Source organism: Dendropsophus ebraccatus, chromosome 2, assembly GCF_027789765.1.
Source record: "Dendropsophus ebraccatus isolate aDenEbr1 chromosome 2, aDenEbr1.pat, whole genome shotgun sequence".
NCBI classification, from domain to species: Eukaryota; Metazoa; Chordata; class Amphibia; order Anura; family Hylidae; genus Dendropsophus; species Dendropsophus ebraccatus.
In genome coordinates this window covers 95,209,295-95,236,551 of record NC_091455.1, presented here as the reverse complement: position 1 = coordinate 95,236,551, position 27,257 = coordinate 95,209,295, and the positions used below count along the sequence as shown (strand labels likewise).

At 41.8% G+C, this 27,257-nt stretch overlaps 2 protein-coding genes across 8 annotated transcripts in view; one reads left to right on the top strand and one right to left on the bottom strand.

Moving 5' to 3' along the window:
- SYCP2L (synaptonemal complex protein 2 like) overlaps positions 1 to 3,886 on the top strand; it is a 209,361-nt gene extending 205,475 nt beyond the window's left edge. For 5 of the 7 annotated variants that reach the window (XM_069958020.1, XM_069958018.1, XM_069958016.1 and 2 more), the window contains 2 exons: positions 2,984 to 3,035; positions 3,435 to 3,886. In XM_069958020.1, coding sequence (XP_069814121.1) covers positions 2,984 to 3,035; positions 3,435 to 3,458 — 76 coding nt within the window. In that variant the 3' untranslated portion in view covers positions 3,459 to 3,886. Of the gene's footprint in view, positions 1 to 2,983; positions 3,036 to 3,170 lie in introns of all 7 variants that reach the window. The other 2 variants (XM_069958019.1, XM_069958017.1) reach the window with 2 other exon arrangements.
- Positions 3,887 to 7,150: 3,264 nt separating this feature from the next.
- ELOVL2 (ELOVL fatty acid elongase 2) overlaps positions 7,151 to 27,257 on the bottom strand; it is a 93,113-nt gene continuing 73,006 nt past the window's right edge. The window contains exons 5-8 of the mRNA XM_069960175.1: positions 25,052 to 25,223; positions 12,337 to 12,461; positions 9,413 to 9,547; positions 7,151 to 7,673 (exon numbers count right to left, since the gene is read on the bottom strand). Of these exons, the coding sequence (XP_069816276.1) occupies positions 7,548 to 7,673; positions 9,413 to 9,547; positions 12,337 to 12,461; positions 25,052 to 25,223 (558 nt within the window). The 3' untranslated portion in view covers positions 7,151 to 7,547. The remainder of the gene's footprint in view (positions 7,674 to 9,412; positions 9,548 to 12,336; positions 12,462 to 25,051; positions 25,224 to 27,257) is intronic.

The following is a 27,257-nucleotide window of genomic DNA, read 5'->3' as shown; positions in this document are numbered from 1 at the left end:
GACGGAATGTGTAAATGAAGTCTAAATGTAAGGGATGACTTTTAGATCATATGTCTAATGTCATAACCTCCAAATCATGCCTGGAAAAAAAATAAATCTGCAAAGCCTTTCAGTGACTTGAAAGGGACTCTAAACAGTGATAGAGGATTTGTGCTCTCTGTCTTTATTTTAAATCATTTAGAGAGGGGTTACTTTTTTGCCAGGGGAGTCAGAATATAAGCTTTTGCACATGTAGTCACCTCCTGCGCTTGATGTAGTTATTTATCGACTCCAAGATACAGCTGTTCACAGCTTGTTTTTAGCCTATCATTAGTTCTGGGTAACACGATGTAGACGTAAGTATAAGTACATTTAACTCTGCACATCTTGAACGTTTTAGGAGGCTTTGCCTGGGTCAGGCTAAACATCAACAGAATTTTTTTAATGCAATTTTCTACAAAATATGGCATTTTAATGAAAAATTGCATGATTGCACCAATTTGTGTAACGTGGTGGTTGGAATTTTTTAAATGTGCCAGGTCTCTGCATTCACAAAGTATATAGTCAAAGGGTATAGGTTAATTTATATATTTTATTTTCAGGTTTTGTTTTTTTTTTGGTGAAAAAAATAAACCACAGTTAAAGGGTTAATATGTTGAATTGATAAGCTTCACTGATAGATGAGAATATAGTTTTTATAGTGATTTTTCATAATCAAAAATAGAATGGAATATGGAGATCAAAAACTATGCATAGGATGATTTTTATTTTCAGTGTGATTATTATCATATACAATTTGTCATTGATAAGCTGATTGTACCACGGCACTAAATTGTCCAATATGAAGGGTGATGTGAGCATCACTCTCTTGGAAGGCACCTAAGACCCATAGGGCCCTACTACAACGAGTGATGATCTGCCAAATCAGGCCAATTCAGCAGATTAACACACAATCAGCTGATGACGACGATTATCGGCTGATCTTGTCTTTTGGTCCTGACCTAAAAACAGCGGCCGCTGACTGCGCATCACCATGTGTAATAGCAATACGCTATCAACGGCTGATGAATTTGTAAATAAAATTCATACATACCTGCCCATGCTCCTTGATGCTTCTGCCCGCTCCCCGATATCTTCCTGGCTTCTGCCCGCAGTTGGAACTTCAGAGCCGGTGTCTGAAGTGACAGGCTGCTCAACCAATCTTTAGGAGCGGCCAGCGATTATCTGAGTGACCTGTCACTTCAGTGGCTGGCTCTGCAGTTCTTGCGATGGCTGCATTACTGGCAGAAGCAAGGAAGATAACTGGTAGCGGGCAGAAGTGGTCAGGTATATATAGGCACTTTATTATTTTACACTAAAGGTAGGGGCTGTGCAGACATCGCTATGTAAATGCAGCCCTAGCTGCAAGATAGTCAAGTCATGTAATAGGCTCGATAAACGAGTGCCAATCTAGAAGATCGGTGCTCCTTTATTGGTCTGACCATGTAATACGGCCCTTAGCATTGCCATTATATAGCATAATATATCCCCAGTCAAGGTGCATTTAAATGCATTGAAGAGGCAGGAACAGGATTACTGTTAGTAGATGTTGATAAAACATTTTGCAAGTTTTTATCCTAGGTACACTGTATGATTTTTTTTTAAAGTAATTAATTTGCATCCTAATGCAAAGTGTTAGCCAAAAAAATCCATATTGTGGTAAATTCTTGTGATCAAAGTATTTTAGGAGTGATACCTTTATTTGCCAACAAAGGTATCACTCCTAAAATACTTTGATCACAAGTATTTACCACAATATAGAAAATAGAAGAAACACAAGATGCCTGTTAATTTCCCCTCAGTCTGGGGCTCCATGCAAGATCTCACCTTGTGCAGTTAGCATGATTCTGAAAAAGGTCAGGAATCAGCCCAGAACTACACTGGAGGACCTGGTCAAAGACCTAAAAAGAGCTGAGACCACAATCTTAAAGATTACCATTAATAACATACAACGTTGTCATGGAGTAAAATCCTGCAGGGCACGCAAGTTCCCCCTGCTCACGCCAGCACATTTGAAGCCTGTTTGAAGCTCAGCAATGACCATCTGGATGATCCAGGGGAGGCATGGGATAGGAGGTCATGTGGTCAGAGACCAAACTAGAACTTTTTGGTATCAACTCTTCCATGTTCAGTGGAAGATTGATGAGTACAATCCCAAGAACACAGTTTCAACAGCGAAGCATAGGGGTGGAAGATTAGACTTTGGGGGTGCTTTTCTTGAAAAGGTGACAGGACATGTATCACAAGATGATGGTCAACAACCTCCTTCCCTCTGTAAGAACATTAAAGATGGGTTGAGGTTGGGTCTTCCAGCATGACACTGACCCAAAACACACAGCCAGGGCAACTAAAAAGTGGTTCAGTAAGAAGCATTTCAAGGTCCTGAAAGTGGCCTAGCCAGTCTCCAATCCTGAACCCAATAGAAAATCTGTTGAAGGAGCAAAAACTTAATGTTGCCCAGTGACAGCCCCAAAACCTGAAAGATTTGGAGAAGATCTGTATGGAGGAAGGGGACAAAATCCCTGCTGCCGTGTGTGCAAACTTGGTCAAGAGCTACAGGATACATCTGACCTCTGTAATTACAAACAAAGGTTTCTGTACCAATCTTTTTTTCTATTCTATCAAATACGTATTTAATGCAATGAAATGCAAATTAATTCAAGAAAAAGCAAACAGTGTGATTTTTCTAGAATTTTTTTTTTAATGTCTCTCACAGTTGATATGTACCTACCTGCAATAAAAATTACAGATCTCTCCATTCTTTGTAGGGGGAAAAACATGCAAAATCGTCAAATGTCAAATACTGATTTTCCCCACTGTATGTGCTATCCAGTTACTCGTGTGAGCACCAGTGTGTAATATAATAAACTAAATTTCAGGGATATATGATATGTTATAATACTAATTATTTCATCTTCTCATGTCAGAGTAATCTACAGTATATATTGAATGGTTTTCTTTTCAGGTTTGAAGCCATGGATCGCACAATAAATGATTCATTAAACAGCCTTAAAAAGGTAATGTAAGCAATAATGCTTAATTATGATAATTATCATATTTCTTCTTGGTTTTTTTATTTATTTTTTTGGTAAATCACGAGCTCTTTTTTTCAACTTTATTTTATGGTACCTCAGCATCTTTATTTTTTTTAGACGTAAGAAAGCACAACCGACATCAAGAAGCAGCTTCCACAACAATAATGTTTAATAATGTTTCATCCAAACTGCCTGTTTTTGTTTTGTAAGTGTATTTTCAGTCTAGCTCGTAATTTGTTTCTTGCTATCTAGATTGTTTGTTCATTAAATAAACCCAACTCATAAAAAAGAAGACTTCATTTAAGTAATGAAACATTTTCTGAGTAAATTTTGTCTGCTATAATATGGCTGTATTTTTATGACCCTGTTGTTATATTGCAGAGACACCTACTAAATGGGGCTTAGATTGCCACAGATTCTACATGTCTAAGTTTGGATCACTAGACCTATGGAATATCTGGTTGTTTCAGTTGTGATACAGGCATAAAATTCTGCCATATAGCCTGTTACTTCCCTTTAGGCTTCCAATTAGTGTTAAGTGAGTATGCTCGATTGAGCATCGGGGTGCTCGATGGAGCCTGATGCTTGACCAGGTACCTCTGGGTGCATTCTGCGCTCCTGTACCAATTCAGCAGGTCTGTACAGTAGCACAGATATTTAAACAGTTTTCGGATGATGCAGGAAGCTCCGAAACAGTTTAAGGGTACATTAAAGTAAAAAACACTAGTTGGAAAGTGTCTTTTGGTAACTAATTGGAAAGTGTCTGTTGATTCATGACTTTGTCTAGTTCATTTTAACATGTTGCACAGTAAACTATGTTTTCCATTTAGCTATTGTGTCCAGACCTATTTATTCATGCATCTTAGAATCCCATAAAACTGGTGACAATATTGGGAATTCTGGCATACAGTATGTTTTAAACGGTTCAGGGAAGAAAAAGAGTGCTGCACCTCACACCTATGGCTGATACTAGTACCTCTCGGCTGCATAAAAAACATCAGAATTCTGTATGTGAATTGATCAAGCCACACTGCCCCATGTACCGCGTGCAGGTATCTGATACACATGGGTCCCTACACTAAGTCCACACTGTGCCAGTCAGCGACCACCACCCCCACAGGCGTGCACAGTCAGGGAAGGGAGGCCATGGAACGGCCCTGCAACCCCCATGCCACAGGACCAGACCCAAAAATGCCACACCAAAACCCAGCCAGCACCACCGGCGGAGGAAGCTGCCCCCAAACAGCACAAGTCTGGATAAGGTATTGCACTCACCATAGCTATCAAAGATAGAATGGGACAGACAGGAGGGATTAAAACCATGAGCACTCAGGTGTCTCCTGCTAATGGCGGTCATGTGGGTCTCACCAGGAGGAGTTCAAAACACGGAGAAAAGAGAGAAACAAAATATGGTTCAGGGAAGAAAGAGTGCTGCACCTCACACCTATGGCTGATACTAGTACCTCTTGGCTGCATAAAAAACATCAGAATTCTGTATGTGAATTGATCAAGCCACACTGCCCCATGTACCGTGTGCAGGTATCTGATACACATAGGTCCCTACACTAAGTCCACACTGTGTCAGTCAGCGACCACCACCCCCGCAGGCGTGCACAGTCAAGAAAGGGAGGCTTTGCGGGGTTGTCGGTTGCTGACCGACACGGTGTGGAGTTAGCGTAGGGACCCGTGTGGACCAGAGGACCTGCGCTGTGGTACACGGGGCAATATGGCTTGATCAATTCATATACAGACACTCTGGTGTTGATTTTCAATATAGGCCTAGCGGCATTAGTATCAGCCATAGATGGGATGTGCAGCCGTTCCTTTCTCTCCAGTTTCCGTGTCTTACAGTTCTCCCTCTCTGAACAGCTAGCACTCCTTTATAAGACCCACATGACCAAAATTAGCAGGATATGCCTGTGCTCACATGTCTGGACCTTGTGTCTTCCCCATTCTGTGAGAGCAGCAATAGTAAGTGTAATACCATATCCATACTTGTGTCGTTTGGGGGCAGCCTTCCCCACCGGTGGTGCTGGCTGGGTTTTGGTGGGGCTTTTTGGGTCTGGTCCTGTGACATTGGGGTTGCAGGGCGTTCCATGGCCTCCCTTCCCTGCATGTGCACGCTTTGCGGGGTTGGCGGTCGCTGACCGACACGATGTGGAGTTAGCGTAGGGACCCGTGTGGACCAGAGGACCTGCGCGGTGGTACACGGGGCAATATGGCTTGATCAATCCATATACAGACACTCTGGTGTTGATTTTTAATATAGGCCAAGCGGCATTAGTATCTGCCATAGATGGGATGTGCAGCCGTTCCATTCTCTCCAGTTCGTGTTTCACAGTATGTTTTAAGACTGGGTAAGCTCAACCTTTTTCCTTTTTTGTTGCACAACTTAAAGGGGTTATCCAGTGTTAGAAAAACATGTCCTTTTTCTTCCAGAGACTACATGACTCTTGTCTCCAGTTCAGGTCTGGTTTGCAATTGAGCTACATTCACTTCAATGGAATGGAGTTATGGTGGGTTTACACACAGAGATTTATCTAACAGATTTTGGAAGCCAAAGCCAGGAATGGATTTGAGAAGAGGAGAAATTTCAGTCTTTCTTATATGACCTGTTCTCTGTTTATAGACTGTTCCTGGCTTTGGCTTCAAAGATCTGTCAGATAAATCTCTTTGTGTAAACGCACCCTTAGGGTATAAACCCACACACCGTATACGCAGCGTATTTACTACTGCGATACGTAGCAAATACGCAGCAGATTAGATCTTAATAACTGAACATAGCATCAAATCTTCACCATTACAACTGCTGCATATTTGCTGCGTATACGGTGTGTGGGTTTATACCCTTAGAAAACCTCATCCAAACTGGAGACTGGAAAAAAGTGGCCATGTATTTGTAATGCTGGATAATCCCATTAGTTAGCACGCCCATGGAAGAATAGCCATTTCACCTTTCCACACTGAAAAAAAAAATTATTTCAGAGTGTTGTTTGTAACTAACTGTGCAAGCCAATGGAATGCACTGAAATTGCTGAACACATTGTTAAGTGTTAACTGAACCTGCCTAAGGTGACATGTCATTTGTGATACAGCCTGTATTCATGCTGGAAGTACCAAACAATAGGTAGACTGACATTGTAGGACTCCATAATGCTCCATTATCATCAAGAACATTTTGGCTACACCAGGAAAGGTGCATAACATGTGGCCCTTGATGCCATTATGTGCAATGCCAATCATCAGGACACACAAATGCTTGATCGTTTCCAAATAGTTTAGAAAGGAGCTGCAGTTAAGACAATTGCATCTGGCTGATGCAAAGTGCCATCATTATCTCTCTTCTCTGCAGGGATCATAGCAGCTCTGGGTTTGAATGATACCCAAGTGTTCTCTGGCACATGCTTACTTATATCCACAATGTTAGAAAGGATTGAAGTGATGCACAGCATAGGGCTTGTACAGGTTTTCCTATCTGAGACACGTATATGAGAGTCCTATATGTGAAACCTCTTTTATATCTTAGGAACATGGAAGTCCCTTAAGTCCCTGCCAAACAGGAGACAAGGTGTAATGGTGGTCATTAGAGATGGGCAAACCTTGAGCATGCTAGAGTTCATCCGAACCCGATCGTTCGGCATTTGATTAGCGGTGGCTGCTGAACTTGGATAAAGCCCTAAGGCTATGTGGAAAACATGGATATAGTCATTAGCTGTATCCATGTTTTCCAGACAACCCTAGAGCTTTATCCAACTTCAGAAGCCTCCACTAATCAAATGCAGAACATTCGGGTTTGGATGAACTAGAGCATGCTCGAGGTTCGCTCATCTCTAGTGGTGATATATTCTTGCAAATTTTGAAACATTCACTTAGTGCCTCTCAGTCTCCAGACTGATAAAGTTCAGAATGCCACAGTCCATTACTCAGTCCTCTTTCCTCCCCATTATTGTTTGGTCTACTATGTCTACATGCTTGATGTATTGTGCCGCTATTTTGTTAGCTGATAAGGTAACATAAGAATTGGATTACTGGTGTACTAGTATAAAGTGACCACGAAGTGTACTAGTAACCTTCGAACTGGAATAAAACTTCAAACATTAAAGAGCCCATAAAGACCAGTTTGTTGAGAGTAAAATACAACAAATTATTTGTTTTCACAGAATTTAAAGTTTAGTAAGTACAAAGTCCTACATTAAATTAAAAATTGTTAAACATGTAAAAGAACGTAATTGGGATGTTATAAGGCATTTCCTGGACTACAATTAAGTACTCTCCATTTGTAATATTGTTATGACATTTGGATAAAAGCCTTTGTCGTAATTTTGTCATATTCTATGTATCAAAAGATTACAATATTAATCTGGGGTGGTGATTATTAAAAAAAATGCTTTTAACAGGAACGGATATTGTTCAGTTGTTAGATGATCGCCTAGAAGCATGTTTAAATATCACTTCAGTCAGAGGCTGCTGCTTAATAATCCATCTCTTCAGGTTCTAGTTTTGTTTCTTGTGCAGTGCACCATTGCTTGCGTTCATCAAGTCTTTGTGATATCCATTCTTCAGTTCTATACTGGCTGTAGTTCCATTTGAATCTGATTTTGAGGGCTTTGTCTTGTAAGTCTAAAGAGGGAAATCAAGCTTACATTGTTAAAGTATTACTTTCTCACATTCCTGTTGTAAACAAAAAAAAAATGGTGAAAACCATGTCCCAGATGTGAGCACAATGGGGAGGATTTATTAAGACCTTATATTAAGCTCCGCCCCTTTTTCACGGCAGGATTCACTAAGAGGCGTACGCCTCTTAGTGAATCCGGCCGGTTGGGCACCCGAATCAGCGCACGGCGTACAAAGTCTACACCTGCTTCTAGCGGGTGTAGATTTTCGCCTGAGAGCAGCCGTAAATCATGATAAATGATACATGGGAGAAGGCCACGCCTCCTCCATGCCTCATCACGCCCCCGCCAGCCCGACTCTGGCGTACCGTTCATAAATCCCCCCCATTGTGTACATAATTGCTGAGATCGGGCATGTCAAACTCTGGTGTGGGCATTATTTTTGGTCTGCAGAGGAAATCAGTTGATTATTATAACCTGCAGAACAACCCAGGCACAGGCAGTGTGTGTGATGTCACCAGGCTTCCTGTGCTGGGACACTGCCCTGCCTGTTGTTACAACTCTTTTCTAGGCTGCAGGCCCAACGCAGCCTGTTACCTAGAAGCGAGCTGTAATAGAAGGCAGCGCCGTGTCCTGGCACAGGCAGCCTCATGACTTCACACACACTGCCTGTGCCATGTGTGTCCCACAGTCAGAGGAGCTGGGAAAAAGCCTGCCCATTTGCTGCCCATTTTATGGGGGAGAAGTACACTACCATGTAGGGCACTAATTGGTGGAATAGTTACTATTACATACCTCACTGGCCTTATAGCAGTTGCAGGAGGTGGTCTGAAGCTAAAAACAGCAAATGGTGAAGATAGCTGTGGGACCTACATGTAGGGAACAATTATGGCACATCCTGTGGATATGCCATACTTCTCCAAGATGTGTATGCCCCATTAACACTCCTCCCTACCTAGCATGTTCAAGCATCTTCCCCTGTGCTGCAGCCTCTAGTGACCATTACATTATCAGTAGAGGCTGCAATGCAGAAAGATGCTAGGCCATACACACAGAAACAGGGAGAAGCAAATGTTAAAGGGGTTATCCAGTGTTAGAAAAACATAGCCGCTTTCTTCCAGAGAAAGCACAGGGTGCTAGCGGCCGTGGCTTGCGAATGTGGTAGAGAAACTGCAGTTGGAACCAGAACTTGCAAGTTAATGTCTCACCTGAATTTTACAACTGCTTCTGCATATTTAGTAACATGTCGTCTTCTCTCTCCAAGTAATCCTGGCCTTATGAAAAAACTGACACTAAAATATAGACGCATGAAGCTTCTCTCTAGCTTACTGTGATTTGACCTAATTGGCCCACCAATGTTGACAACTGACAGTTGTTCTACTTAACCATTTTAAAGTCAGACTTTCACCCCTGACCACCTACCACCCTGACCCTGACCACCTGTATGTATTAATTGAGTAGACAAAATTGTTAGGTATGCTTTTGGCACATAATACACTAAAAGAGAATAGGTGTAGTAGTTAACCACCAATCCAGAATATAGTACATTAATGTAGCAGTAGATCATTCTGCTTTATGTCCTTCATTTTCCTCTTCACTTCTGGCAATTGTATCAGTACTACAAAATTTTGCAGACCGACCAATTATAAAGAAAAAATAAATAACCATAAGTCGTGGACAATCAAAAACTAATAATGCTTCAGTGCAAAATATAGAAGGCTAACACTGTCTTTCTGGATAACTTACCTTTAGATAGAAATTTACAAATAATATGACCAATGTAGTCATATATGAAGACTGAAATATGAGACAGCCGAAAGGAAACCCACAAGGTTTTACCACTGCACTAAGCGTATGTGAAATGGTGAGAAGAAACTGGATCTGGAATAACAGACAAAGAAAACATCAATTACAGTTTTTTGGTAAATTCCTAGCATAATGTCTATAACTTTAAAGTGACTTTGTACCCACAATCAGACTCCCCCCAGATAGCTGTTCGGCAGGTGATGCAGTTATTGTCCTTAAAAAATAACTTTAAAACTTGCAGCCCCATGCCCAATGGCCGGGGCATAGAATGTGTATGCATTAGGCTGGTGCAACCTCTGTCCCTCCTCATCATTGGGAATGCCCCAGGCAGATTATCTCCTGTTCATCAGCTGTGAGCTGTGTGAATACTGAACATGGGCTGGATCGTTAAGGCACCTGTGCAATGTTCAGACTGGAGAAAATGTTCCAGTGGCATTCCTAATGATGAGGGGGGTGGGGAGGAGGAATGGAGGGGTGGTCCCAGCCTAATGCATACACAGTCTAAGCCCTGGCCGTTGGGCACGGGGCAGCAAGTTTAACCCTTAGAGGATGGAGCCAATTTAAATTTTTGCGTTTTCATTTTTCCTCCTTGTGCTTAAAAGGCCATAGCACTTGCATTTTTTCACCTACAAACCCACAAGAGCCCTTATTTTTTGCGCCATTAATTGTACTTTGCAATGACAGGCTGAATTTTTTCAAGTACACTGCAAAACCAGAAAAAAAATAAATGTGTGGTGAAACTGAAAGAAAAGAAAACGCATTTCTTTTACTTGGAGGGTTTTTGTTTTTATGCTGCTCGCCCTGGGGTAAAACTGACTTGTTAACTGACTATGTTCCTCAAGTCGTTACGATTTACAACGATATGTAACATGTATAACTTTTATATTATGTGATGGCTTGTAAAAAAAAATTCAAACCATTGTTAACAAATATATGTTCCTTAAAATCGCTCTATTCCCATGCTTATAGCGCTTTTATTCTTTTGTCTATGGGGCTGTGTGAGGTGTCATTTTTTGCACCTTGATCTGTACTTTCTATCGGTACCTTGATTGCGCATATGCAACTTTTTTGATCGCTTATTACAATTTTTCTGGATTTGATGCGACCAAAAATGTGCAATTTTGCACTTTGGGATTTTTATGCGCTTACGCCGTTTACCGTGCTACGGACGCGGCGACAACAAACGTGTGTTTATTAATTTATTTTTATTTATAACATAGGGAAAGGGGAGGTTTTTTTTTTTTTATTAATAATGACGCTGGATTTGTGGATCGCTCCTCCGGGACAACCCACCCCACTAGACACCAGGGATGGGCTGCAGTAAGTAATCGGCTGCAGCTGTCAACTTTGACTGCGGTCCCGGGCTATGAGCGGCACCCGAGACACCGGCGGTTCAGAGCGGGGCTGCTGCACGGCACCATTCTGAACATCCCTAGGCGGCCCAGGACGTACAGGTACGCCCAGGGTCGTCTAGGGGTTAAAAGTTGGTCTTTAGGACAATAACCGCATCACCTGTCAAACGGATTCCAGGACAGATCTTGGATTAAAAGCAGTTATCTAAAGGTACAAGTGGTTTGGGGGGGGGGGGTCAGATTGTGGGTACAGAGTCGCTTTAATGTACTCAGAAGAAAACCTAGTTTCACCTAATGCTCATTGTCTCTCTTATGTAGTGTAACTAGCCATAGGGAAATAAAGGTCGTGTATTCCTGGCCCGTGACATAACCCTCCAAGTCTTTAAGGGGGCATTCTGATCTGATCTTGTTATCCTTATCTATGGGCTAGGGGACCGGAAGCTGATTGCTGGCGTTCGATCACTGGAAACTCCTACCAATCGCCCTGCAATGTAGCACTTGGCACGCCTGTGTGGCCACCGTAGCTGGTGCTTCATTCCTTCTCTATGGGGCCACAGAATGCTTCCATTCAGGGGCCCCTATATAGAGAAATTGTAGCAGGATTGGTTGGGGCCCTAGCAGTCATACCCCCAACGATCAGCACACAGGAGTCTACATCTCACAGAATTTAGTTTTTATCCATTGTATTGTCTTTTATCCTGGAAAGGGTTAATCCCAGCAGTGTTTCCAATGGTTGTCTCTGGATGGGGATTCCCTGAGAAAATGAGCATTGTTTGTTAGCAATGATGATAATGATTAATAGTGACATCACTCGAAACTCATCCGCTGTTCCTGTAAGTGCTTTCATGAATATCTGAATGAAAAAGTTATCGCACATTCAAGTCAAGTACTGCATCCTTCCCATTTTTAGTTTGCTACATTTAGGACGTTCTTCCTCGACCTCTCCGTGTGCACTCTCCAGGCTGACAGGTAAGCTTTGGGTTTTAGTTCACTGAATAATACCATAATTCGGACGGAATGTCAAAACCGACAATTCCTCTCCAATTGGTAAAAGTGTTCAGAGTTGCTGCCCTGAGCATTGTTCACTCTGGGCAGTCCAGGTGCCATGGCAACCCTACAACGCTCAGCAAGTTCTGTGCTCATACTGTTGTCTGGTCAACCCACCCAAATACAATCAGCGTTAAGTGGGTGTGTTTTCGTGTGCCCCTCTTGTTTTCTTTTTTACTTTTTTACATCATGAGATGGGAAAATAAAAATGTGGTTTTAAACTTTTAACCCCCCCCCCCATTCAACGCAGTGTAAGATCTGGTAAAATACTGCAGTGGCCAAAATATACCCTGGATAAGACCTATTGGAGGAAATTTTCAAGCATGGTGTAAAGTTAAACTGGCTCAGTTGCCCCTAGCAACCAATCAGATTCCACCTTTCATTTTCCAAAGAGTCTGTGAGGAATGAAAAGTGGAATCTGATTGTATAGAGGTGGTCATGTACAAAAATATAGTTATCACTTACCAGCTGTGCCTGAGTGAGGTACTTCTTCCACCAGAGGTATTTGTGCATAGATGGAATAACTGAGAGGCCATAGTAGGAGTACATGAGGACATGAATGAAACTGTTTAGGGTAGGTCCAAAGAAACCTGTATAGGTAATAACAAATAAGAAGAAACCAAGGAAAATGATACAATAGTACTGCACAGATTAGCATAATTCTCTTTGAATAATCCTGGCAATTCATATGCATTTGTTCAAATATCAACTGTAATACTACCGTATACCTATAGTACAACTTATTGCAAGATTGTCAGGGGGAACAAGATAAGACACACCATCAGACCTGTTTTATTCATACTCTTTGGAACAGCACAGAAAATAACATTTCACCCTAAGGCTAGGCTAAGGGTCCTGTTAGACGAAGCGATTCCTAACAATCGCAAATGAGATGGTTTATCGTTAACCTGAAATCGTTTACCATATTACACAGAACGATAGCCGTTAGTTACGATCATTACAGTGATTGTTACTATGATCGTTTACTTCATCTGATCCCAGCAAAACAATGGACAATGTGCAATTACACTGAACGATCAGTGAGTAAATGCAGAACTACAGCGAACGAATGTGGAATTACAGAGAACGATTAGCAATGATTTTAGGGTCAGATCTAATACGAACGATTTTTCAACAGTTGCCTGCAATTACACAGGACAATTATCATTTAAATTTCAACGATATAACAATTTTTCGCAGGATAATCGTCCCGTGGAATAGGGCTCTTACACTAGCAATACCATAGGAATCTACAATTACATCAGTTTGGGTTATAAGATCCATGGACAGGCTGGGACTTGTGGCTCTAATATGGATGCAGAAATGCACGTGTGTTATTCTGGCCCAAGGGCTAATTCACACATGGCAGGTATTTCTGTGTCTGTCCCATTGATTTGAATAAGACTTGTGGAAATACATGTACTTGCAAGGGCCCAAAGGCTTTATGCCTTTTATATAAATGATAGAAATTTAAAGTGACTCTGTACCCACAAACCGATTGTACCTTCGGATAGCTGCTTTTAATCCAAGATCTGTCCTGGGGTCCGTTCAGCAGGTAATGCAGTTATTGTCCTAAAAAAACAACTTTAAAACTTGCAGCCCTGTTTCAAATTGACGTTGTCTAGAGTACCCATGTCATAGTATTGCGACACCCCTCCGTCCCTCCTCCCCATAAGGAATGCCCTTGAAACTATTTTCTCCTATTCCTCACCTGTGTGAACACTGCACATGAGCAAGATCATTAAGGCACCTGTGCAGTGTTCAATCAGATGAGGAATAGGAGAAAATGTTCTAGGGGCATTCCTAGTGATGAGGAGGGATGAAGAGGTGTTGCAATCCTATTGCACACACACACTCTATGCTACGCCAATTTGATACAGGGCTGCAAGATTAAAGGTTGTTTTTAGGACAATAACTGCATCACCTGCTGAACGGACCTCCGGACAGATCTTGGATTAAAAGCAGCTGAAGGTACAAGTGGTTTGGGGGGGTCAGATTGTGGGTACAGAGTTGCTTTAATTTGAGTAGTCACTAGAAGTGGTACCTGGAACACTTCCCATACATTCTCCTGGGTGGTTGATGGCAGCAGTGCTTGGTTATCTTGTCATAGGAAATACTACAACTTTAGCATTCTATTACTCCCATGTGATCAATGAAAGGTGAAGTCCAAGCTTTAAATGTGGCCTAGTTGAGAGAACAGCGGATCATCAGAACACCCCAGTTCAGATTAAATAAACCTTACTGGTAAATAATGCTCCATATTTAAACTTCCACTGCAACTTTGCATCGGGCCATTTCATTGCATTTTGTGGGGATTGTATGGTCTTAATGCTACTTGTGTGCTAAGGATGGGTCAAGTGGCTGATCTGCCTTGATCTATTTATTGTGATGTCACCTTTGCTTTAAGTTCCTGTTCTGTGGTTTTAACCATGCCCCTTAAAGCGACTCTGTAACCACAATCTGACCCCCCCAAACCGCTTGTACCGTTGGATAGCTGCTTTTAATCCAAGATCTGTCCTGGGGTCCGTTCGGCAGGTGATGCAGTTATTGTCCAAAAAAAACCTTTTAAACGTGCCCAAACGCGCCCAACGGCCGGGGCTTACATTTGTATATGCATTAGGCTGGCGCAACCTCTCTGTCCCTCCTTCCCGCCCTCCTCATCATTAGGAATGCTCCAGGCAGATTGCTTCCTATTCCTCATCTGTGTGTATAATGAACATGGGCTGGATCGTTAAGACACCTGTGCAGTGTTCAAACAGCAGTAAATGTTCCTGGAGCATTCCTAATGATGAAGAGGGTGGGGGGGAAGGATGGAGAGGTTGTGCCAGCCTAATGCATATACAAATGTAAGCCCCGGCCGTTGGGCACGTTTGGGCAAGTTTAAAAGTTGTTTTTTGGACAATAACCGCATCCCCTGCCGAACGGACCCCAGGACATATCTTGGATTAAAAGCAGCTATCCGAAGGTACGAGTGGTTTGGGGGGGTCAGATTGTGGGTACAGAGTCGCTTTAAGGTGGAACTAACAATACTACTTTGTGGGAGACGTAGTGGCTCTGTTTTTGTTATTGCACAAGTCCTGAAATCAAATCCTACTGAGGACAACATCTAAAAGGAGTTTACTGATCAATAATATAAAGAAATTATTATTGTATTGCAAAGATCTACAGTAGCAGGGTAGCACCATCCCTATCGATTTACTGCTTAGGTACACATTGGTCAGAACTCTGGGTCATGAAAGCTCTGCCCTACAACCCCACTCACCTGTTTGGCCTTGTCCCTTTCTGGGTGAGGTGAGGAATGCTAGCTAGGGGGCTGTACAGTTGTCTCATCCCTTTGATTTAGGTCACCTACCATCTACGGTGTGTAAGTATTCCAGGACTACAACTCTTTTCATGCACATAGTAGGAGTCATAGTCCCACAACAGCTAAAAGATGTAGTGCTAAGGAAAAATAGTTTGTTAGTGATGGACAGATACTGCAGTGGTTATAGATACGACCTGATTTAAAATTATGAGGCGAAGGGTCTCTAATAACCATATTCTAGCCCTGTCTATATTCTCGCCGAAACATCACATGTACCCAGAAGGTACCACTAAAAGTGTCATCTTATGCTGCAAAATAAAGCCCTCACATAACTTCAATGGCGAAAAAATTTAAATAGTACAGGTCATACAATATGCAACACACAAACAGTATTTATAGTATAAATGCCATAAACGATACCAAAAGCTATATAAAATGGATATCACTGTAATCGTACTGACCTGGCAAATAACGATAACATGTCATATGTGACGTATAGTAAACAGCATACAAAAAAATGATGAAAAAACAGCTGCTAAATTGTTTTTTTATTCGTACCACCTCATAAAAAACTTAATAAAAAATTATCAGGGTGTTACATGTCCCCCAGAATGGTACAGAGGGAAATGTCAACTTGTCTTACACAAATATTTTGTCACCGCAAGTCCTCTGTAACAATGTATAATGGCAAGAAAAACCCTGAAATAAGAAAAGACCCCAAAAATACACAAGGCTTCTATCATGTCTGCGGCCTGTGGTTGAGTCTGGTGACGCACTGCGGCCACATATGGGGGATTTCTAGAAACATTGGAATAAGCGGAATAAATATTGAGTTCCATTTCTCAGTTAGTATTTGCTGTTTTAGAGGAAAAAAAATGGAATATCTGCCAAAAAAATGAAAATGTTAAATTTCCCCTCCAACTTGCTTAAATTTCTGCGAAACACCTAAAGGGTTAATAAACTTATGAAATGTTACTTTGAGGGGTGCAGTTTTTACAGTGAAGGGATTTATGAGGCTAACTAACATACAGGCCCCACAAATTTACTTCAGAACTGAACTGCTCCCTAAAAAAATCTGAATTTGAAATTTTCCTGAAATGTTGAAAAATCGCTGCAAAATTTCGAAGCCCTCTAACATCTTAACAAGTAAAAGGACGTTCATCAAATGACGTCACCATAAAGCAGACATGTTTGTAGACAGGGGCGTAGCTAAAGGCTGATGGGCCCTGGTGCAAAATTTTAGCTTGGGGCCCCCCCATCTCACCCGATCAGGCAAAGTCCTATCTAACGTTATATCCAATTACTCTAATGTGCCACCATGTTCTAATGCCCTGTCACTGCCTCCACCTCATGTACTGCACTACTGCCCCCTATAATTAATGGACTGTACTGTGTCATTGTCTAATCATTGTATTCCAATCTTTGACTCTCCAGCTGAAAAACTACAACTCTCATCATGAACTGCCAGTTGGATATGATAGGGGTTGTAGTGCTGCAACCTGAAGAGCCACATGCTGCAAAACTCCCATAATAAACTATCAGCAGGCACGATGAAGTTTGAATTTCTGCAACCTGGTGAAGTCACCTTCAGTCCTATGTAACACCACAGATAACACAGTGATATCCCTCTGAGTACAGATAATGTAGTAGTCACCTGCAGTCCCATGTAACACCACAGATAACACAGTGATATCCCTCTGAGTACAGATAATGTAGTAGTCACCTGCAGTCCTATGTAACACCACAGATAACAGTAATATCTGAGTACAGATAATGTAGTAGTCACCTGCAGTCCTATGTAACACCACAGATAACACAGTGATATATCTGAGTACAAATAATGCAGTAGATGTCACCTGCAGTCCTATGTAATGCCACAGATAACAGTGATCTCTGAGTACAGATAATGTAGATATAGACCCCTGTGTAGCCCCCCCATAGTATAGACCCCCTGTGTAGCCCCCCCACAGTATAGATCCCCTGTGTAGCCCCCCACAGTATAGAGCCCCTGTGTAGATCTCCCACAGTATAGACCCCCTGTGCAGACCCCCCCATTGTATAGACCCCCTGTGCAGCCCCCCCATTGTAAAGACCCCCTGTGCAGCCCCCCCCATTGTATAGACCCCCTATGCAGACCCCCCCATTGTATAGACCCCCTGTGCAGCCCCCCCATTGTATAGACCCCCTGTGCAGCCCCCCTCATAGTAAAAACCCCTTGTGCAGCCCCCCCTCATAGTAAAAACCCCTTGTGCAGCACCCCTCATAGTAAAAACCCCTTGTGCAGCCCCCCTCATAGTAAAAACCCCTTGTGCAGCTCCCCCCAGTATAGACCCCTTGTGCAGCCCCCCACATCGCAGCATTTATGTAAAAAATGAAAAAAATAAAATAAACTCACCTCACCTGGATCCTTGATCTCCCTCAGGCTTGGCAGCTTCTCTTCAGTTCAGTGAGCTTCCGGCCCTGGCCGAAAGCTCACTGATACAGGACCGCGGCGCCCGGACTTCTCCTATCTACTGCACGGCGGCTGACATGTGACGTGATGACGTCACATGTCAGCTGCCGAGGAGGAGCGAGGAGAAGTCCGGGTGCCGCGGTCCTGCATCAGTGAGCTTCCGGCCACGGCCGGCATCCCGGAAGCTCACTGAACTTAAAGAGGTCCGGCGGCCGCGGCCATTTAACTGCACGGGGGGACCGCCGTCCTGCTGCGGCCCCCCCGGATTGGGGGAGCATAGGAGGAAGTTGGAAGGGGGGCCGTGTGGGCCCCCCTAGCGTAGGGGCCCGGTCGCCATGGCGACCCCTGAGACCCCTATAGCTACGCCACTGTTTGTAGATGTTGCAGTAATAATTAGTTTATGTGGCATAACTATTTTTCTCAGAAAAAGAGAGTTTTGAATATAAAGGATTGTAAATTTTTCAAATTTTTGCGCAAATGTTGTGTTTTTTTACAAAAAACTATTGAGTGTATCAACCGAAGTATACCATAAACATAAAGAGGAATATTTCACGAAAAAAACAATCTCAGAATAACCACGATAGTTAAAAGCATTGCAGAGTTATTACTACATAAAGAGAGGCAGCTCAGAATTGAAAAATTGGCCCTGGGCATTAAGGCCAAAACAGGCTGCAGAGGCAAGGGGTTAAATTAATTGATAATACAACCCCATGTGAATATACACTAAATGTAATAGAAAAAAGTCCTCATGCACACAACAGAGCATTTGCCCTTTTCCCAGTTTCTTCTAATTTTGCTTATTTTGTCTCATGAATGTGTTTAGATCATCAAATTACTTTTAATATTGGACAAATATAACCCAAGTAAAAACAAAGTGTTGGAAAAATAGTTGCCTTAACTTATGTTCTTTTCATACATGCAGTTTCATTGCACTACTGTCACACTACTGCATCATTTCAGTGAGAACACTGCAGTACTGCAACAATTTTGCATTTAAATGTACTAGTTTAGAAAGGGTAACAAAGCAGTCGCTAGGGCTCTAAAAAACACACTCAGAGCCATTATGCACAAATGGAGAAAACTTTTGACAAACATTTAATTTGTTATGATCAATATCTACAATAAGAAAGACACTGGCAAAAATGGCATCCTTGGGAGAGTTGCGAGTTACAACCAAAAAGAACACAAAGGCCTATATTTAGTTTGCCAAAAAGCCATCGAAGCACAACCTCATGTACATGAGTTATACCGGCATCGCATGAAATGACAGTTTAACTAAAGCCAGCAACTGGAGACAGGTCCCAGCAACCAGCCAGGGATCTATCACCACTAGCCTCGGCCGTGGATCACTGTGATTTGATCCATCACTACAGATGGAGCAATTGCAGTGTAAACTGACAGGGACTGGGTTTTAAAGAGGTAATTAAAAAAAATGTTTCTTTTAAATCAACTGGTGCCAGAGATTTGTAATTTACATTGATTAAAAAATCTCAAGTCTTCCAGTACTTATCAACTGATGTATGTCCTGCAGGAAGTGGTATTCTTTCACGCTTGGAGGGGTTTTCTATGGGGATCTGCTACTACTCAGGACAGTTACTGACATGGACAGATGTATCAGAAAAGAGCGCTGTGTCAGACTGGAAAAAATGGACGTAAACTACACATTTCTGGCACTCCGCTCCAGCCTTCCCTAATGCCGGCCCTCCTCTGCCGCGTCATCAGCTGCTCAGCCGCGATTGGCTGAGCATAACTGTCCTCAGCAAATCATGGCTGAGCAGCTGATGTTGCGGCAGAGGGGGCCCGGCATGAGGGACGGCTCGAGAGGTTCGGCCGGCCTCCCAAAGATGTCGTCATTGTCCCAAGATGGCGGCCGGGGGTCGACAGGAATGCGGTGAGTATAATGCACCACACTTCCGGGGTGGGGGGAACACGGGGAAGGGGGGGGGGGCAGTCACTTACATTACACACATTACAAAGTTGTATAACTTTGTAATGTGTGTTATTTTGTGAATAAATGTTTAGCGCCGCACTACCCCTTTAAGTCTCCTAAACTTATTAGCACTCTAGCAGCAGGTTAGATGATCCTAACCTGCTGATAGATTCTAACATTGCGGGGAATAGAGAGGCTGCATGCACCTTTTATTATCACTGTGTGCTGTGTTATTGAGTAACTAACTTTTGCTCCTGCACGCTCACATTTACTAATGAATATTCAGCCAGCGTTCTGCAGTGAACAACTGCTAACAGCAGTCATGTCAAACTCAGGACCTACAATTCCCATCATGACTGGACAGCCAAACCTAAAGCTTTGGCTGTCCAGGCATGATGGAAATTGTAGTTTTGTAACAGCTCGAGGGCCTGAGTTCGACACTATTGGCTTAGAGTGACGTCTTTTGCTAGATTCCCTTTAATCTTTTGGGATAGGAGTTCAAGCTCATTTGGGTTTGGTTGGTGTCACACTGTGGCGTTTTTCCACCATAGACTTCTGTAGGAGGGTAAAACACTAGAACAAAATGTCTAAATGCATATTGGCATTGTTCTGGAGGTTTTTTTCACATTATAAAGATTCACAAGACTTGTTTTGGGGGGAAAAAAGCACATGGGATAAATTGCCACGGATAAAATGCTTATACTGATTTAGGCAGAAAAAAAGAAAAAAAACTGCAAAAGTTGTGCCTGAGGGAAGTCCAAGGCTGCTGTCACACAGAATTTATTTTTTTATTTTTATTTTTGCCTAGTCAGTTTTTGAGCCAAAGTTTTTTAGCTCTGCTTTCCTGTAAACAGTTCCTATCTGTCTGAGACAAAAATGTATCTTTCTTTTTGTCTTTGACAGATTAATAAATCTGTATAATTTGTTGAGCAATTGTCTTTTTGATTTACCTAATGTGTAGCTTGTAAGGGCATATTCATACACAGTAAAACTGCTAATTTTTAAGCTGTAAAATTACATATTAATGGTTACAAAAGTTATTAAAATCTGCTGATTTTTATTATAATATATAATATTATAATTTTTAAAAATTGGACACTTTTCTTTCTCAAATAGCAACCAATCACAGCTCAGCTTTAAAGGGGAACTCCAGGTAGAGGTTAAAAAAAATTACACTTCTGCAGAAGCATATAGCATTACTTACCTATTTATCCCAGTTTTGAAACAACCAAAACTCCTTTTGTTTTGGGGGTTTCTGTTCTGTAGTGTTTCTGTACTTCCTGGTTGAGCAGTTCCCAGAATGTAGTACTGGTTCCAGAATGCAATGCTTTCCCTCAGCTGTTCAGTCCAGTCCCCTACCCTGCCCATTACCCGCCCATTACCCGCCCAAATGTGTTGCAGAACATCTAGGCTGTGTTCACACATTGCAGTTTCATTGTGTTACGGAATTATTTGCAGTACTTTATCATTTCATTGTGGTTCCACCCACACAGCACACAGTTACTACCTGTAACACCACACAGCACACTGTATTCTCCACCTGTAACACCACACAGCACGCTGTATTCTCTACCTGTAACACCACACAGCACACTGTATTCTCCACCTGTAACACCACACAGCACGCTGTATTTTCTACCTGTAACACCACACAGCACGCTGTATTCTCTACCTGTAACACCACACAGCACACTGTATTCTCCACCTGTAACACCACACAGCACACTGTATTCTCCACCTGTAACAACACACAGCACGCTGTATTCTCTACCTGTAACACCACACAGCACGCTGTATTCTCTACCTATAACACCACACAGCACCCTGTATTCTCTACCTGTAACACCACACAGCACCCTGTATTCTCTACCTGTAACACCACACAGCACCCTGTATTCTCTACCTGTAACACCACACAGCACCCTGTATTCTCTACCTGTAACACCACACAGCACCCTGTATTCTCTACCTGTAACACCACACAGCACCCTGTATTCTCTACCTGTAACACCACACATCACGCTGTATTCTCTACCTGTAACACCACACAGCACGCTGTATTCTCTACCTGTAACACCACACAGCACGCTGTATTCTCTACCTGTAACACCACACAGCATGCTGTATTCTCTACCTGTAACGCTAATATTGGAATAAAGCAAAGAACTTTTTGAATTAAATTTTTTTCTTTTCATTTCCACGCACATATTATGCTCAAACATCTTTTATCCTTGAAGTTGAGCCCCACAATAAGGACTTTATCCTATATTATCTTACATTAGATATACTGTTTATGCCTTGTTGTTTCTCCAGTTGGCATTGGCAGTCCCGGCTCTGATCCTCTCTGCTGTTTAGCATCATTTACTTGTGTTACTGCATCATTTTTTTTTTTAATACGCTGCAGTACTACAATGAAACTCCAACATATGTGAAAACAGCCCTAATTTCACTGCACACTTCTGCAGAATCAGTAAAGTTCCAGAACCTGCTTCTGCCTCTCCTTGCCTGCTCAGGTGTAGTGAGGGGCCTGTCAGAGATCGTGAATCACTCAGGGGATTGGAGGATCCAGCCAAACCTCCTGTGACATCATGCCCTGCCCCCTGTCTGCATCATCAGCCTGATCTCAGCAAACACACACAATGTGAGAAAGAGGCATGGAATATTTGTCTCCTAAGGGGGGATAGCAGCAGGAGCAGGAGAAAATGTGAATTGGCACAGAGGCCATTTTTCATTACTTCGCAGATTTTTATTAGCTACCAGTGTGGCAGAACCACACAGATACGGTAATACATTGTATAGACACATCTATATAACTTTTAATGTACTTTTAATAGAAAACAGATTTTCCTTATGTGCAGTTCCCATTTGGGCTTCCCAAAATGGGCTTCAATTGGTCACTATCTATGAGAGACAAAAATGTGTCTGATGTGTTTCATTGCTGTCAATACAGCAATGAAACACATTTTTACCAATTTGTATTGCATTTAATTTCTTTTTAACCTTTTACAGCTCAAAAAAAGGCTGGTAAAAACAGTGGCCCAAATGTACTAATGTATTTGCACTAGTTTTTCGTCCAAGAAGTGTTGGACAGGCCTCTTCTTAATATTTATTATAGGTTTTAGACACCTTGAAGACATTTTTTCGACAGGTGTGATGGCCTTGGTAAAAATGTGATTAAATGTGGCTTAAATAGCGTGACTGTGCACCAAAATCAGTGCACTTTAAAGTGTCACTGACACCATAAAAAAACTTTTGAGTCGTCATGTCATTTGATCAGGAGAATGAGTTGGAAGAAGACCATGCTAAACACAGTCCTCTCCCAGCTCTGTGTCACATGATGAGTTGGGCTCACGTCTATGGAGCCCAAATGATTATGCTGGCAGAGTGGGGTGTGAACGTGTCAAAATTTTCTGTGATGACAGTGACACTTTTAGTAAATTAAATGTGCAGAGATATAACAAACAGCATGCGCACACTGATAAACCTGGAACACTTGAAGCTTGTCCACTCTAAGGGCCCTGTTACACGGGACGATTATCGTGCGAAAAATCCTTATATTCGAATATAAACGATAAGCGTTCTGTGTAATTGCAGGCAACGATTGAAAAATCATTCATATGTCGTTGTTTTAGATCTGAACCTAAAATCATCGCTAATCGTTCGCTAATCATTCACTGTAATTCCACATTTGTTCGCTCAAGTTCCGCATTTTTTCACTAATCATTCAGTGTATTTGCACACTGTTCATTGTTTTGCTAGGATCAGAAGGAGTAAACGATCATAGTAACAATCGCAATCACGATCATAGTAACGATCGTATCTAACAACCATCGTTCTGTGTAATATGGTGAACGATTTCAGGTTAATGTTAAACAATCTCGTTTGCGATTATTTATCGTTAGTCGTAAAAAATCGCTCCATGTAATAGGACACTAAGGCTATGTTCACACTACGTACTTTTTATGAAAAAAACGGCAGTTGTTTGCAATTTACACAACAGCCATTCTTTTCCTAATGAAATGATTTGCATTAAAATGAATGCAACACAACGACCGTTATTTACACAGTGTTTTGCACAGTGGCTGTTTTTCAACGGACCCGTAAAAATTATGCATTAAAGTCAAAGGAATTTTATTACAGGACACACCCAAACGGACAGCAGCAATAATGAGCTAAGATAAACAACAGCTGTTGTTTATATGTTGTGCGAAAATAGCCTAAAGGTTAATTGTTTGACACCTTTGCAGTTGTCTACACTGCTCCTAGCCCCAGATTCAAACTTTTACAAATGATCCCAGTTTTATATCATGGCACCTGGTCTTGAAACAGCTCCCAGCATGCATTGCACCTCAGAGCCAGCTACTTGGTACCCGCACCTGTCTTGTAGTTTCTGCCCACCTCTGGCGCAATCTGCTAATGCTTTGCACAGTAAACACAGTATAAAGGATAAAGTGAAAAAAACTTTTTTCACAGAGGGACAAAATGTAGCACTTGCTGTTGTATAGAATAGAAAAAAACACTTTCACCTCTTTTTTTAGATATTTCTCCTATCTTCCATCTATATAAATAGATTATACAGAGCGACAGAGATGTGAAACAACAGTGTCCCCTTTCCCCTATACTGCTCAGGAGGCTGTCACTATTTTGTTGTTTCCCCACCCTTGGCCAGGTGATCACTAATAGGTGTTATGTCAGTGGTAGGTGGGGATACAGATAAGGTTTTATAACGTGCCTGGCAACAGGAGAGACAAATCATGTGACATCTGTCTCAGAAGGGAGAACAGATGAGTGGACAAGGAAGTGAAGATTTTCTGCAGCTTCAGGGTGTGAGTCAGGATGTGCTGCAGACAAACAGACCAGTTCATAGAGTAGAAACTTATTACTAGCAAACTTAGATTATGGGTGGGAAAGGAACAGTACTCTACTCAAACATAACTTTTGATATATTGCTGCCCATGGTGAGACTAACAATTCCTTCCATGCTTGTTATCTATTCAGTCTTCTTCCCCAGTTCTCAGCTTCTGCTTTCTGCTGGAAACACAAAAATCTGTGTGTAAGCCTTTCTTTTTGTAAACAAGTCCCTGGCTGGCTTTATCTGCAACAATGTAACAACTTTGTAATGCTGGGAGGGATTAATCACGGAATAACCCTCCCAGCATTACAAAGAAGCTACAATGTTGCAGATAACGCTAGCCAGGGACTTATTTACGTCAGCTGTCTCAGAAGGGAGGAGGGAGGGCAGAAAGCAGCAGCTGCGAACTGGGAGGAGACTTAATCAGTAATAACAAGTATGGAATAAATTTAGTCTCGCTATGAGCAGCAACATATCAAAAGTTATGTTTGACTGAAATACCCCTTTAAATCTTAACCAGAGTTCCCCTTTAAGTTGGCACATAGACAGTTTTAGTACATCTGGCCCAGAGGTTACTCTGTGGCCCCAGGAACTGTAGTTCTGGTGCTGCTACTTATCCAACACTATACTAGAGAAACTTACTCTGACCACAAGGAATCCAGTTCATGACACACCACCATATATTGAACATTGTGGCATGGTGATATACATGGAGAAATGTGATTTGGCTGTTCTTTTTCCGTAAAACAAAGAAAATCGTGTCCATAAATTCAATTGCTTTGGAAAAATAGTACCACCACAAAACTTTGGCCACCTGTACAAAGTTGGAAAAAAAAACATTGAAAAGAGAGTACATATATTAAATTAGTTTATATATACAGTACACAGCCAAACATAGGGCTCCTCTGGCATCATACTCTTCCTTCTGATCCCTGATGTGTCCCAGGTCCTTCTGTTCACAGGACCTGTGACCACTGGCTGCAGGCAAGCCAATGTATGTGAGACAGGTATCTTAACTATGACATGATTTTTGTGTTTTTGAATTTCCCTCCTTGTCTTCTAAGAGCTATACCTCTTTTAATTTCCCATGTACAGAGCTGCATGATGGTTTATTTTTTGTGGAATTAATCATACTTTTTAATGATATCTTTCATTAAGCCATAAACAAGAATTAAAATATTTCCTGGGTGGAAAAAATAATAATGCAATCTTGAAAGGGAGGGGGGGGGGGGGGTGGAAAACCGCCATGTTTTCGTGATTCTGTAGGTCGGTCCAATTACATTGTATCGTTTTGTACTTTTTATGAAAAAAGCAAAATTTTTCAATTAAAACACTGTTTTCATAATGCAATGCTTTGCATTGAATTCAATGCAAACAACGGCCATTGTTTTAGACAATGTATTGAACAACCTATATTGCTTTGTAATGGCTGACATAATAATGTTCATATCATTTATTTCTGGCCATTGTCAATAGACTTCAATGCAATTTTTCATTTAAAACAAAGGCCGTTCTTTTGAGTGCCAAATAACACTTTTTTTCTAAGGGGTGGAAACATAGCCTAGAGCTTTTTTTTTCTTTATAAATAAGAATGCTCAAAATTATCCAATTCAAACTCTTAGGCTATGTTCCCACTAGGTAAACAGCAACTGCCATTCTTAATGATCAGGGCCATTAATAACAGCCATTGTTTGCCATTATTTTTATCTAGTAGGAACATAGCCTTTTTTTTTTATGCTTACACAGGTCACTGTACACGATAAATACTACTAATTACACTTTAATGGGTTCACACTACATATATTTCAGTCAGTATTGTGGTCCTCATATTGCAACCAAAACCAGGAGTGGATTAAAAACACAGAAAGGATCTGTTCACACAATGTTGAAATTGAGTGGATGGCCGCCATATAACAGTAAATAACGGCCATTATTTCAATACAACAGCCGTTGTTTTAAAATAACAGCAAATATTTGCCATTAAATGACGGCCATCCACTCAATTACAACATTATGTGAACAAATCCTTTCTGTGTTTTCAATCCACTCCTGGTTTTGGTTGCAATATGAGGACCACAATACTGACTGAAATATACGTAGTGTGAACCCAGCCTTATAGAGTAAACAATTACTCACATAGTGATATCTTACATGCTTAGTTTTTCATTTATGTTTTATAGGTTAAAAAGAAAAGAGTGGTGATTTGGGTTTTATTAATTTTTTTTTTTTTTTTTTTAAACCAAAAACCCATTAATCCCTCTAGGGGACTATTACAAACAATCCTGCAGTCAGGAAAATTGTCCCACTGTGGGGGTCCAGATCAGTCAGTGACAGGTACCACTACTGTCACTGACATTGAACTGCCGCGATTAACTGTGCCCCTGTGCATTCTACGTCATAATGCAGAAAGTCACTGACTTCCATGGCGTTACTGGTATGTCATTTGTTAGGAAGGATTCAAAGGGGTTTTCCAAGGAGCAGGAAAGGTCTTACCTTATCTGCTCCTTGGTGCTCCATATCATCCCTTGATACATCTAGTGGGTATACCTTAGACGACAGGGAGCAGATACTAAGGGGCGGATACAATGTTGTGGCAACATGATGCAGCAATTGAACATTAAAGGACAACTCCCACGGGACCCCAAAAAAAAACAAAACACAGACACACACAGACACCATACTCACCATCCCTCCGGTGACGATCGCCACTCGATTCGCCCGCCGTCCGCCTCTCCGTCGCCGCCGTCCGTCATCCAGCGATGTCTCCAACTTCCGGGTCCAGGGGATGGAAAAGGCTGCCAGTGCGCTTGCGCACCGGCAGCCTTTTCATTGGCTGGAGCGCATCACA